The sequence below is a fragment of the Rattus norvegicus genome, chromosome 10 (genome assembly GCF_036323735.1).
Source record: "Rattus norvegicus strain BN/NHsdMcwi chromosome 10, GRCr8, whole genome shotgun sequence".
NCBI classification, from domain to species: domain Eukaryota; kingdom Metazoa; phylum Chordata; class Mammalia; order Rodentia; family Muridae; genus Rattus; species Rattus norvegicus.
Window position 1 is genome coordinate 55,975,187 of NC_086028.1, and position 13,488 is coordinate 55,988,674.

The window sequence follows — 13,488 nt, forward strand, 5'->3', positions numbered from 1 at the left end:
AAAAAAGATCTGAGGATTTTTTTCTCTTTCTGTTCCTAGACAGGAACGGCAAACAAATTCTGCTGCAGATGTGACTAAGTGGGCCACCATCCATCCCAAGCTGGCAGTTGAAGTTGGCAGTGTCATCCCCATGGCGCTGACTTTAAGGTCATGAAGACCTGAGTAAAGCGGCCATGGGAACTTCCTCTGTGGTTTCAAAGAGCTGCTGAGGCTGGTGTAAGGCAGAATAGTCCCTGTGTAGGCCCTGAAGCCCACTGTGTGAAGCTGTGAAAGTGAAGCCTGCATTGTGTTGGAAACCCCATGCTGTTAGGGAGGCCAGGGAGAAGAGAACTGGGCAAGGAGAGCTGCATCTTGCAGTCAGCAGAGCTGGAGGGGCAGGACAGCCTCCTTTTATACCAGAAACAGAGCTAGAGAAGTTGGTGCTTTCTTGTTTTGGTTCAGTTATTTCTTCCCGGTGCCCCCATCTCTCCCTTTGGGATTAGTCATGTGTATTCTGTACTAGGATATGTTAAAGCATTGGGATTACAGTACTGGGGGTTGAATTTAAGGCCTACCTAGCACATTCTAGGCAAGTGTTCTACCTCTGAGCTATACCTTAGCCTCCTCTGCCTTTTCTCTGTTCAGATCTCCTTGTTCGGGCCTATTTCTTTCTTCTTTTATTTTATACACACCAGAAGAGGGCACCAAGATCACACTACAGATGGTTGTGAGCCACATCTGTTGCTGGGAACTGAACTCAGGACCTCTGGAAGAGCAGTCAGTGCTCTTAACCGCTGAGCCATCTCGACAGCCTGTTCAGGCCTATTTCAGAGACCATTACTTCAGAAAAGACCAGATTCCTCACAATGTCGTCCCAAACTGCACTACTCTTCCCTGATAGCAACTGTAAGAACAGTAAGGAAGTACTGTTCAGTTCTGTTTCTATGTAATATTCACCTCTGGACCAGTTAGAAGGAAGGATCATGTGATTAGTCAAGCCAGGGCCACCACTGTGCCCCAAAGGTGGGAGCTAGCGTCCATGTTTGCCTAACTGCAGACTATTGTGATATATGTCCAGTACATGGCCCTCAAAAAGGAAATCGATCACCTTGAGTTCAGCATTGAGACAAGGTATGAGGGTTCAGAGTCCCTCAGGCTAGCCTGTCTTACACCAATACCTTTGATTGGCAGCCCTACTATCTGCAACAACCTATAATTTTAGTTGACTCTGTTTAAATGCTCATATTAGAGTTGGGTGTTAAGTTAGGATGTTATCGAAGTGAAGAGACACCATGACCACTGCAACTCTTAAAAAGGAAGACATTTAATTAGGGCTGGCTTACAGTTCGGAGGTTTAGTCCATTATGATCATGGTAGAAAACATGGTAGCCTGTAGGTAGACAAGGTGCTAGAGAGGTAGCTGAGAGTTTTCTATATGTGATCACAGGCAGTAGGAAGAGACTGTGACACACCACCCAGGTTTGGGCTTGAGACCTCTAAGCTGGCCTCCAGTGACACAATTCCTCCAACTAGGCCACACCTACTCCAACAAGGCCACACCTCCTAATAGTGCCACTCCCTATGGGCCTATGAGGGCCATTTTTATTTAAACCATCACAAGTATATCATTTTAGGCCTCTAATCCCAACACCTGGGAGTAGAGGCAGGAGGACTGCCTTAAATTCGAGGCTAGGTTGAACTATTAATACACAATTAATTCAAGACCAGTCCTAGATGCAGAATAGGACGCTGCCTCAACCTCCCCACACACAGAGGTCTATTTCACTGGGCATGGTCACTCATTTCAGCACTTGGAAGGCTGAGGCAGGAGGATCACCACATTCATAGTCACATACGTGCTGTACTAAAAGATCAAATTTATTCAAGAAGACAGGAAGGCCAGCAAATAATGCAGTTCCTATTGCCTGAACAGGCTACGGAAATCACACTCGATCTTGAGATTTTTGTCAAAGCATCACTCCCTGAAGCCTTCCTAACCTCAAAGCAGGTCTCCCCCCTCGCTCCTAGAAGATGACATGCGCACCCTAAATCTAGGGTCCTCGGTTGACAGACTCTTGGAAAGTGGTAGGGAAGGCACAAATACCGCTGCTCAACACGTCCCCGCGGGAAGAGTTGCGGAGCTTCAAGTTTTCCAGCCCACGGAAACGCCAGGGGCGCGCAGAGCGGCTGCTGCGGGGCGGAAGTGCATTCCCGGAGCCGTTCTAGGAAACCGGGAGGACCCTGTGCGTCAGTGGTCCGGGGACGCAGTGGGTTTCGCAAGGTGCACCGGGACATTCTCGTAAGCCGACCACCCCTGCCCGGCCCGGCGAAGATGAAGTGAATTAGGGCGAGAGCAGCAGACGGGAAAGCTGGGACGGGTATGGAGGTGTGGACCCGATGGCCACCTGTTCCTCCCGCGAGTGGGACTCTCTCGGATTGGCCGCAGTGCCGCCCGGCACCGGAAGTGGCCGGTGTGGGTCGCCCGTGACACCAGACGACAGCTGCGGTTCTGTGCGCGCCGCGGTGCAGCGCCCCAGGCCCAGTGGAGTGAGCGTGGGCGGCATCCGCCAGCGGTGAGGCCTCTTTGGTTCCGTCATGCCCGGGGGAGGAGGGCGTGGGGCTCCCAGCTTGGAGCTGGAGTCCTGACTGTAGGCTCGCCCCTGACTGGGGTTTGCTGTACGACCTTGGACTTTATAGCACCCGGGGCTCCTACTCATTTGCACACGGAGAGGGTGGAGCCTGGGCACTGTCAGGAACGATACTAATTCTGCTTCCAGGCCTTGTCAGCCAGGGAAACTGGAGAAGCAGGGTCCAATATGGGCATGCCTACGACTTACGCCTATTCTCTCTCTCTCTCTCTCTCTCTCTCACACACACACACACACACACACACACACACACACACACACACACACACACACACACATTCATATATTCTCTCTCTCTCTCTCTCTCTCTCTCTCTCTCTCTCTCTCTCTCTCGCCCCCCTTTGGTATTGCATTCCGTAAGTATACTGCTAGAATGAGTAGCCCTCGTGACATGTTGTGACCTGTGCCGGCAGGCAGAACATTGTCTTATTAAGGTTAAAGAAAGACGATAGAATTGACTAAAGAGACGGCTCAGCAGTACTTGCCGCTCTTTCAGAGGACCCCGGTTTGGTTCCTAGCACTCCTCATATCATCTGTAACTCATGTGCATACACATCTGTAACTCATGGAGCAACACACATCTACACATAATTAAGAGTAATAACAATCATAAAGGAGACTGAATTGAGCACAGAATTGACGAAGTTCCCTTGATTCCGGGTACCAGAGAAGGAAAATAATAATGTCTTGGGAGAAAGAACTTTTTCTTTTCCTTTTTTTTTTTTTTTTTCGGAGCTGGGGACCGAACCCAGGGCCTTGCGCTTGCTAGGCAATCGCTCTACCACTGAGCTAAATCCCCAACCCCCGAGAAAGAACTTTTGTTGTTTTAGTTTGATTTTTTTTGAGATAGGGTCTTGCTGCATATCTCTGGCTAGTCTAGAGCTCACTATGTAGATCAGGTTGACCTCAGACTTTCAGAGATCCACGTGCTTCTGTTTTCCATGTGCTGGGATTAATGGTTTGTGCCACTATGCCCGGCTAAGAACTTATTCTTATATAAAAAAGCAATATCAGACACTGCCCTGGTCTCTTTAGGGACAATGATGAATGGAAACTCCAGTTAACCTTCAAAACAGCTGCAGACTTGTCACCCAGATAGCACACAAACCTCACTTAATATTTACCAGGTATCAGAAATGTGCTAAGCACTGAAATTAACAAGATGAGTAGAACATCATCCTTGTTCATGGTCTAGAGTAGTGCAACTCCTCTGAGAGCTGAGTGTCCCTGTTATAGGGTTGCCTAAGACCATTGGAAAACACAGATCTATACATTATCATTCATAGCGGCAAAATTATAATTATGAGGTAGCAATGAAAATAATTTTATGGTCGGGGTTCACCACAACATGTGTATTATAGGGTCGAAGTGGCATTAGGAAGGTTGAGAACCTCTGCTCTAGAGAAAAGCAAATGCATAATACGGTGGCATATTGTCTGTATGAAGAAGTAACACTTGTTGGGGCCTGCAGGTCAGAAGGAGGATGGAGGGGGGCTGCCCACATCAGCTGCATCTCGATGTTTGCTAAGTGCACAGGTGAGCAGCAGTATTCCAGGAAGTGAGAATGGTTTCTTTGCAAAGGCAGAGACATTTTAAAGAATAGACAGTGTTTGGCCTGCAGGATACTGAGCACACCTGCACCTGCTAGTTGTTGTTGGGGAATGTGAGGTGGGATGTGGGGAAAGGAAACAGGCTTGATTAGGAGAGCATTGTGAGCCGTAGGAAATAATTCATTCTGGAAGCTTCGAAAAGCATAACAAACAGGAAGTAACATGGAAACTGTAGTTAAGGAAAGGTGAGAAAGGGACTAGGGGAAAACCCGGCTTCGGAGGACCAAGGGCTCCTTCCTGCAGATGTTAGTGAGGACTTCCGGAGGAGGTGGGCCTTGTGCCAGATGAGTAATGGAATTTGGTTCACCCTGGCTCAAAAATATGCAGTTTTCATTAGCTGCTGTTCGTTAGCAGGTGTGCCCATCAGAACTTTCCGAATGAGGTTTCCGAGACTTTTCTCCTCCAGTGCTTTGCTAAGACAAGTCCAGGTTTGCAGAGTTGAGGACCCTATCCTAAGCTGTAGAGACCAGGTAGAGGTCTGCCTGTCATCCCCCAACATGAAAACCGACTGCTTTCAGCCTCCCTCCTCCATCTTCAGGAATAGCTCATGATTTAGCAAAGAGATGGGAAATGCTTGGGGAATATGCATTTAGGCCCTGGGGGCTTCTATATGAGAATGAGGGCTCATGTGTGGCTTTATTTCTAAGACCCTCTATATGAGTGGAGAGTGGCTCTGATTTCTATGTGAGAGGACACCTAGAAATTACACTCATTATATTCACTGGCAGAATACAAAGTAAATATAATAATGCGGAAGACTGAATTTGAGTCCCTTCCCCTTCGTTAGTTTTGTTTGTTTGTGATAGGGGCTCATTGTAGCTCAGACTGGCTTCAAACTTGTGACTTTTCTGCCTTAGCCTCCTGAATTCTAGGATTACAGATATGGGGTACCACACCCAGCTCCCATATCTTTTATTGTCTTGTTTTACTCTGATTAAGTGATTTTCCATATCTTGTGCAGGTATAGATTTCCCAAGTGCTGACTTCCTTTAAAACAAAACAAACAAACAAACTCTAGAAGGTGCTGAGCTAGGCATGACACTGATGTCTGTAATCCCAGGCACTCAGGTACTCTGGGGGGGCTGAAGCAGCAGCATTGTGAGTTGGGGGGCCAGCTTTGGAAACTTAGTGGAGTTTGTCTCAAATAACATAAAAAATAAACAGGGTGTGATGACACGTGCATTTAATCCCAGTACTTGGGAGGCAGAGGCAGGTAGATCTTTATGTTACAGGCCAGCCTGGTCTACATACAGAGTTCTAGGCCAGCTGGGACTATGTACTGAGACCCTGTCTCAAAACAAAGGAAGGGCTAGAAGTACAGCTTAGTTGTTGAGTCTTGGATTTGATCTTCAGAACTCTTAGGAGAAAAAAAATCCATCAAGACCAAAACTGTAAGATAAGCAACTAGAGAAGACCTGAAGATTTGAAAAGGAAGGTCAGAGGGAGGTGGGAAGTCCATAGATACTGAAATACCAGCTCCTGAAAACTTCTTGGTTGAGTATTTGAGTGACATTCACTTGTGGCAAGAATAATTCTCTTCTATTTTTATTTCACACAGCATCCTGAATGTAATCCAGACTGGCTTCAATCATGTGCCTTCTGCCTCATCCCCTTAAACGCTGAGATTAAAGACACTAGGAGGGAATTTCTGTAAGACAGTGCTTCCAGAATGGAATGATGCCAAGGATAGAGAAGACAGCCAAAATCTTAGCATGGCTGTGGGCCTTTAACCCCAGTGCTCAGGAGGTAGAGACAGGCCATCTCTGCAAATTTAAAGGCATCTTGTGAGTTTTAGGCCAGCCAGACTTGCATAGTTCCAAAAAAAGATAGCCACAACTCCATAATCTATCCTTATAGTTACACAGATTTTGACAGGAAAGAGAGAGAGAGAGAGAGAGAGAGAGAGAGAGAGAGAGAGAGAGAGATCTAGCTTTGGGGGTCTTTCCTTGCTCCATGGGAAAATATGAGAAGATGCTGGGGGCTTGTAGCTCACTTTGAGGGAGACAACAAAGAGGTTCCTAGGCTTCAGGGTTCCAGTAGAGATCAAGTTCTTTTTTTTTTCTTTTTTTTTTAACTTGAGTATTTCTTATTTACATTTCGAGTGTTATTCCCTTTCCCTGTTTCCAGGCCAACATCCCCCTAATCCCTCCCCCTCCCCTTCTTTATGGGTGTTTCCCTCCCCCTCCTCCCCCCTTGCCGCCCTCCCCGCAACAGTCTAGTTCACTGGGGGTTCAGTCTTAGCAGGACCCAGGGCTTCCCCTTCCACTGGTGCTCTTACTAGGATATTCATTGCTACCTATGAGGTCAGAGTCCAGGGTCAGTCCATGTATAGTCTTTAGGTAGTGGCTTAGTCCCTGGAAGCTCTGGTTGCTTGGCATTGTTGTTCATATGGGGTCTCGAGCCCCTTCAAGCTCTTCCAGTTCTTTCTCTGATTCCTTCAACCGGGGTCCTATTCTCAGTTCAGTGGTTTGCTGCTGGCATACGCCTCTGGAAGAGCAGTCGGGGCTCTTAACTGCCGAGCCATCTCTCCAGCCCCCAAATCTACTGTTTTTTTTGTTTGTTTGTTTGTTTGTTTGTTTGTTTGTTTTGTTTTTTTCCGGAGCTGAGGACCAAACCCAGGACCTTGCGCTTGCTAGGCAAGCGCTCTACCACTGAGCTAAATCCCCAACCCCAATCTACTGTTTTTAAGGATTAAGTTCTTTGCCCTGCTCATTCCCCAATGAGGGTCACCTTTGGATTTATTTAGTGATCTCGTGTGTGTGAGTGTGTGTGTGTGTGTGTGTGTGTGTGTGTGTGTGTGTGACATACCTCATCTTCCTTTACACATTTAGTCATTTGACCAAACTCTGGTCAGTGAGGTAGTGACAGGCAAAGGAAAGCACATGGCAGTATTGTTTTCCTTTGCATCTGTTCCCAGGGCATGATGTGATACTTGGGGCATCATCTTCGATTATGAGTCTTAGAATACCAACAAACTCTAAGACTGGGAATCTGAGCTGGAAAGAGCCAGAGGCCGTCACTACTCTGTCACACTCCCGAATGCCTGCCTCTGGACTTCTTTTATGCAATACAGAAATAAGTTAATGCCTTGGCTAAGTCATTATGGTTCTTAAAAATCTTATTATTGCCAGGCATGGTGGCACGTGCATCTAACTCAGGAGGCAGGGGCTCTGAGTTTAAAGCCAACCTGGTCTATATAGCGAGTTCCAGGACAGCCTGTTTCAAAAAATAAATTATATTCAGGCGTAGTGTCTATAATCCTGAAGCAGAAGTAGGGAAATCCTGAGTTTGAGACTCTGTTTATATTGTATATGTGTGTATATCTATATCTATATATCTATCTTATATATAATTATTATATGAAGTCAAGCCTAGATCTAACTAATATAACAGTTCTGGGAATTTCACTATCCCTGCCCCAGAAGTGAGTTCCAAATGACAAGTACATGAACCTGGCCTTGCTCAGCTGGCAAACAGCGTAGAGAATCCTAAAACGCTCTTTTGGGTGGGTCAGAGCGCTGGTGCAGTTCAGCAAACTTCTCTCACTTCACCTAAGAGTAAGGGCTAAGAAGTTACTTTTGTACAGATTATAGGCTGTCATATCAACCCTTGGAGTGGGTAACCCCTCTCCACCATGCACTGCTCTATAGGACTGTTGGTAATATAGATAAATTTTATATATATGCGCACATCCTCTTGTTAAACACTGTGTGGCTTTTTCGTCTTCAACTCAAAAGTTATTTCTGTTCACTTATCACTTTGCTTTTTCCCAACCCTTTTTGTATACACTTGTTAATATGGCCATTAGCTGCCCCGGGTGCTTTCTTTATCTCTTTGAGTTCTCCTGTGACTCTGTCAGTGCCACACAATTCCTGCTGGTATCTTTGCACCACACACTTCCTGTTGCTGTCTCCTTCTGCCTCTGATGGGTTTTCTCACTCCTGGAAGCCAGTATTCACCATGCAGACAGTCTGCAGCAGGCTCTCATTGCCTCATCGGCGGGGCGGTCTTTGAGTCTTAGCAGTGCCATGTCCAGGCCCTGTGTCGTCTCCCCCTCTCCCCCTCAATGTCATTTAGGTAGGACACAGAGCAACCTCACATGAGCGCCCTCTCTCATTTCAGGTTGTGATATGGGGACTGAGGAAAAGGAGGTGCTTCCCAAGGAAGACATTTCTCAAGACTGTGAATCACATGGGCCAACGTTAGAAAAACTGGCACAGGAGGTTTACCAAGGCCATGAGTTTGGAGCAGCAAGTGAGGAAGACATACTAGAAGGACATTTGAGAGAGTCTTCGCAAGAGATTATAGAACAAATGTACCCTCAGGAGAGAGACTTTGCATCAGGGTTAATTATTTTCAAGAGGTCTTCCTCAGGTGAGAAAGACCAGAAACACAGGGAGAGTCCAAGGGGCTTCAGTCCTAATACAAGTGTCCTGATGTGTCATGGAGATGCTACAGCTGAGAGGGTCAGCACATGTGCTGCCTCTGGCCAGAACTTCATGGAGAGTATAGAGCTTACTAAAGCACAGAGGACTCCTGTGGGAGAGAAGCCTCACACATGTAAAGAATGTGGGAAAACTTTTAATCAGAACTCACATCTCATTCAGCATATGAGAGTCCATAGTGGAGAAAAACCCTTTGAATGCAAAGAGTGTGGAAAGACCTTCGGGACTAATTCTAGCCTTCGAAGGCACCAGAGAATTCACGCCGGAGAGAAGCCCTTTGCCTGCACCGAGTGTGGCAAGGCCTTCATTCAGAGCTCACATCTGATCCACCATCACAGAATCCATACTGGAGAAAGACCTTATAAATGTGAAGAGTGTGGTAAAGCCTTCAGTCAGAACTCAGCCCTCATTCTGCACCAGAGAATCCACACTGGAGAGAAGCCGTACGAGTGTAATGAGTGTAGGAAGACCTTCCGGGTTAGCTCACAGCTCATCCAGCATCAGAGGATCCACACAGAGGAGAGGTACCACGAGTGCAGTGAGTGTGGGAAAGCCTTCAAGCACAGCTCCGGCCTCATCCGACATCAGAAGATCCACACAGGAGAAAAGCCCTACCTCTGTAACGAGTGTGGGAAAGGCTTCGGTCAGAGTTCAGAGCTTATCCGCCATCAAAGAATCCACACAGGGGACAAGCCCTATGAATGCAGTGAGTGTGGGAAAACTTTTGGCCAGAACTCAGAGATTATTAGACATATCAGAATTCACACTGGGGAGAAGCCCTATGTGTGCAAAGAATGTGGGAAAGCTTTCAGGGGTAACTCAGAGCTCCTGAGGCACGAGAGGATTCACACTGGGGAGAAACCCTATGAGTGCTTTGAGTGTGGGAAAGCTTTCAGACGGACCTCTCATCTGATTGTCCACCAGAGAATACACACGGGAGAGAAGCCCCATCAGTGTAATGCATGTGCAAGAACCTTCTGGGATAATTCTGAACTGCTGCTTCACCAGAAGATTCATATCGGAGAGAAACCTTACGAGTGTAGCGAATGCGAGAAAACGTTCAGCCAGCACTCCCAGCTCACCATCCACCAGAGAACTCACACTGGAGAAAAGCCATATGAGTGTCAAGAGTGCCAGAAGACCTTTAGTCGGAGCTCCCACCTCCTCCGGCACCAGAGTGTTCACTGTAGCGAGTGATCTGCAAACCAGGGAGGTGGTGTGGGGAGGCTTGGTGCAGACTTCTCCACTGCTCTGTTCCCAGGCTCTAGGATCAGATGAAGGGACAGGGCCTCCCCTGGCCATCCGCCGAGTGTGTGTCCGTCGTCGGCTGAAAGTGATAAAGCAGTTTTATGAACTATTTATTGAGAAGTTTCAGTGTACTAAATTAAATCATAAAAGTTGTTCCAGGCCTTAATCCTCTTCTGGCCTTTCCTTCCTCCTTTCTATCTCCACAGGGGTCTGTACACATGTCTGGCCTAAATTGTTGTTCTTAATGAAAAGTGGGGGCAGGGTTCACCACTCCTAAGAACCAGAGTTGACTCAATGTCTCCTGAAACATTAGAAAGTTATAGCCTATGCTGTCCACTGCTTAGCTTTGGGATTCTTTAGTTAACCCTTCCCTCCATTTCTTTTTTAAGCCTCCGACTCTCCCAACCATAACAAACTTGTTAGCATTGATGAGAAAGCAGGAAGCTTGAGTCTTTTCACAACCCTGATAGGGTCCTCATTCATTTGAAGAGGTCCCCTTGGAAAGGAAACAGTTTACAGGACAGGAAGCAAAAGCCTGAAAACTCAGAGGAGGGTGGAGAAACAGTGGGAGCCAGGCTACTGAGCATGGGCCTAAGAGGCTTGTTAAGCTGTCCTTGCTTCAGCACTGTGTGCAGATGGCACCTGCTGCATGGTCTCAGCTCCTGCTGTTGGCGGCCATCCTGTCAGGAGGCAGTAAACAGGCCCCTGTGGCCTTTCTTTGCCAGACTGCTGGCTATGGTGTGAGCTGGATAACGCGGCTAACTAGGCCTGGCCCTTCCAACACCCGAGCTCTCGTGACCATGCAGCGGGGGCTCTGGGTAACGGATGGAGATGTGACAGCCTTTTTGGCTTGCCTGATGGTCGTAGGGTTTTGTTTGGACATCTTTGCTTGTCTTCTGTGTCCTCCATTTCTCATGTTTCCTTGCTAGGGGTGGGAACAGCAATGGTACTGAAGAAAACCTAGGAGCCTGGGCTCTCATCTGAGAGCTGTCCCTTCAGGAAGGCCTTTCAGTCCCTTCTGTCTGGTTCTCTCATCAGCAGAGCAAGGGGCACTGAGTGCCACGATCTCTCAAGTCTCAACCAGCCTCTAAGAAAACAGACTAATCGCCATTTTCAGCCCTTGTGTTTAACTTGTCTTTGGGCCAGGCAAGCACTCTACCACTAAACTATGGCCCTAACTTACCTCCCCCCTGTGCCCCACCCCCACTTCAGAGACAGAATCTTGATGAGTTGTCCAGGCTGAACTTTTACTCACTGTGTAGCTCAGACAGACCTTAGGTTTGTGATCCTCCTGCCTCAGCTTCCTAAGTAGATGGGATTACTAACACTTGTCTGCACACCAGGCTTCTGATTATCAGTATTTATTATTTTAACTATGTGTCAGGCTGTGTGCTGTCAGCTTATGTTTATTTCTTACGATATGTGTATGGTGTGGGCATACCTTTTAAAAATAGCTTTATTTAGGTACAACTTACATATCATAGGGTTCCAGGTGTTAAGTGTTCAGTTGAGTGACTTTGAGTCAATTACAGAGTTTCGAAATTTACCACAATGAGCCATTCTGGAGCCAACTTAAAGATGAAGAGTTTGGCAGGGCAGGGAATGTTAGGTGATTTGCCCGTGATAGTATAAGTCCAGAGCGAAGACTACTGACCACTGTCGTATTAGGCATTGTACCGTGCACAGGTGAGTCATTACTGCCTAATTTTAAACCCTTTGCACCCCCTTTTTCCCCTTGCCAGTCACCACCTAGATTTGAATATAAAGAATTTAAACCATCCCTTTGAAAATGTAACTCATCACAGCCCACACAGCGCAGGCTTGTTCTGTACCCTGGCAGCAGTTCTCAGGTTTACACACCGGCCTCTAGAAAAGGCCGATCACTCCATTGCCCACCTCCGCGGGTGGCTCCACTGGCTGAGGGTCTGGCAGGGGAGGCTCTCTGGCTGCCCAGGGGTGTGACCTCACTTTTTACTGATGTTTTGCTGGGGCTCAAAGTGAGCTGTGCTCACACTGCCTTCCTCACATGACACCAGAGCGTCCCCCACCACTTTAACTTCTGTTTTCTGTGTTACTTCCAAATCCATCCCTTCCAGTCTTCATATAGAACCAGCACCTTATAAACCCCATTTATAATGTGGTTGAATAATTACAATGAAAGTTAAAAAGCCAGGTGAGAACCCTGTCTGAAAAAGACACGAGGACTGCCCAGAGGAAGCTTGCACAAACACTGGGGGGCACTAAGGACTTCACTCAGGCGAGCGTGTCACGGAAGGTGAAGGCTCACACTGTCCCTCCTGTCAGACGGTTTCCTCAGAAGTCCCTTCATGTTGAAACTGATGGCACAGGGTTTGCTTTGTTCTGTTTGAGACAGGGTCTCTCCATGTAACCCTGGCTGGCCTGAAATTTGCAGTGTAGACCAGGCTGATCTTGAAATCGGAGATTCACTTGCTTCTGCTTCCCCATGGTTGGATTAAAGACATGGCTCACCACACTCGGCCCTTTCATGGCTCTGTCAGTTTGGGCTGTTACTGTCTGGCCTTTGGTTTTCTCGGATAACCAAATCCTTCCACCCAAGGTCAGCACACGGTTACTTTCTTTTTTCCTTATTTTCTTCTTTTTTAGACATGTCTCAAATAGCTCACACTGACCATGAACTCCATTTGTAGCTGGGGATGACCTTGAACATCTGAACCTCCTGACTCCAGTGTTCTGGGAGTGCAGTCATGCACTGCTATACTCAGTTCCTGTGTGCTGGAGATCCAACTCGGGGCTTTGGGCACGATAGGCAAGCACCAACGAGGTTCTCGGTTTCCTTAACCATCACCACTTAGCAAGAGAAAGGGCCCTTTACTCAATTTGTTTACTTGAACATTAGTGACATGTTTTTGTTGTTCCTGACATGCACAACAAGAAAGAGAATGAAGGCCTTATGCTCCCCAAAACTGTGTGTGTTGCCCAAGAGACAAATTCTGGTTGACAAAATAGTCTTCATTGTATGTTTGTCATACGTATATCCTCTGTCCTCAACTGTTGAACCCTCTACCTGTCACTTGGTTGTTTCAGGGAAATTTCTCAATTTTCCTCATTCGCTTTCCTTCCCTTTCAACTCACCTTGGTATCAAAGGTCCCACTGTAGCTGTGGCTAACAGTCGTAATTCTATGCAAGGAGAATCCTGCCAAAGACAAACCATGAATTCAGACCCACATTCAAGAAAGAGAGTAGGCCTCCCAATCGGAAAGCCGTTAACTACCCAGAGAAATTCTGCAGAATCTTCGAAGGTATGTCAGCACCTGTTTCCCCCCCCACCCCTTCCTTAACATTTTAAGCAAATAAACTATGTCTTTGCAGATGTTTTGATATGCCTTTCTGTTGTGTGTTTTCTAAGCCGCGTTGTATTTCCTTATGGTCTCAGCATAGTTTCGTACTGCTCTCATCGCCACCTTGGTTAGCCTTTCCCCAAGTGCTCCATTGTGCCTCGCTCTCAGAGTGTGGCTTTGCAGCACTATTCCCTCTGTCCTGCATCTGCTTTGCTGCTTCAGATTCTCTCTGTCATA

General features: G+C 47.1%; 1 protein-coding gene across 1 annotated transcript; it reads left to right on the plus strand.

The window, feature by feature from the left end:
• Positions 1-1,840: 1,840 nt before the first annotated feature.
• Zfp3 (zinc finger protein 3) lies at positions 1,841-10,098 on the plus strand. The gene is made up of 2 exons (NM_001109034.1): positions 1,841-2,552; positions 8,360-10,098. The coding sequence occupies exon 2, from the start codon at positions 8,368-8,370 to the stop codon at positions 9,877-9,879; it is 1,512 nt and encodes a 503-aa protein (NP_001102504.1). The 5' UTR covers positions 1,841-2,552; positions 8,360-8,367; the 3' UTR covers positions 9,880-10,098.
• Positions 10,099-13,488: the final 3,390 nt, after the last annotated feature.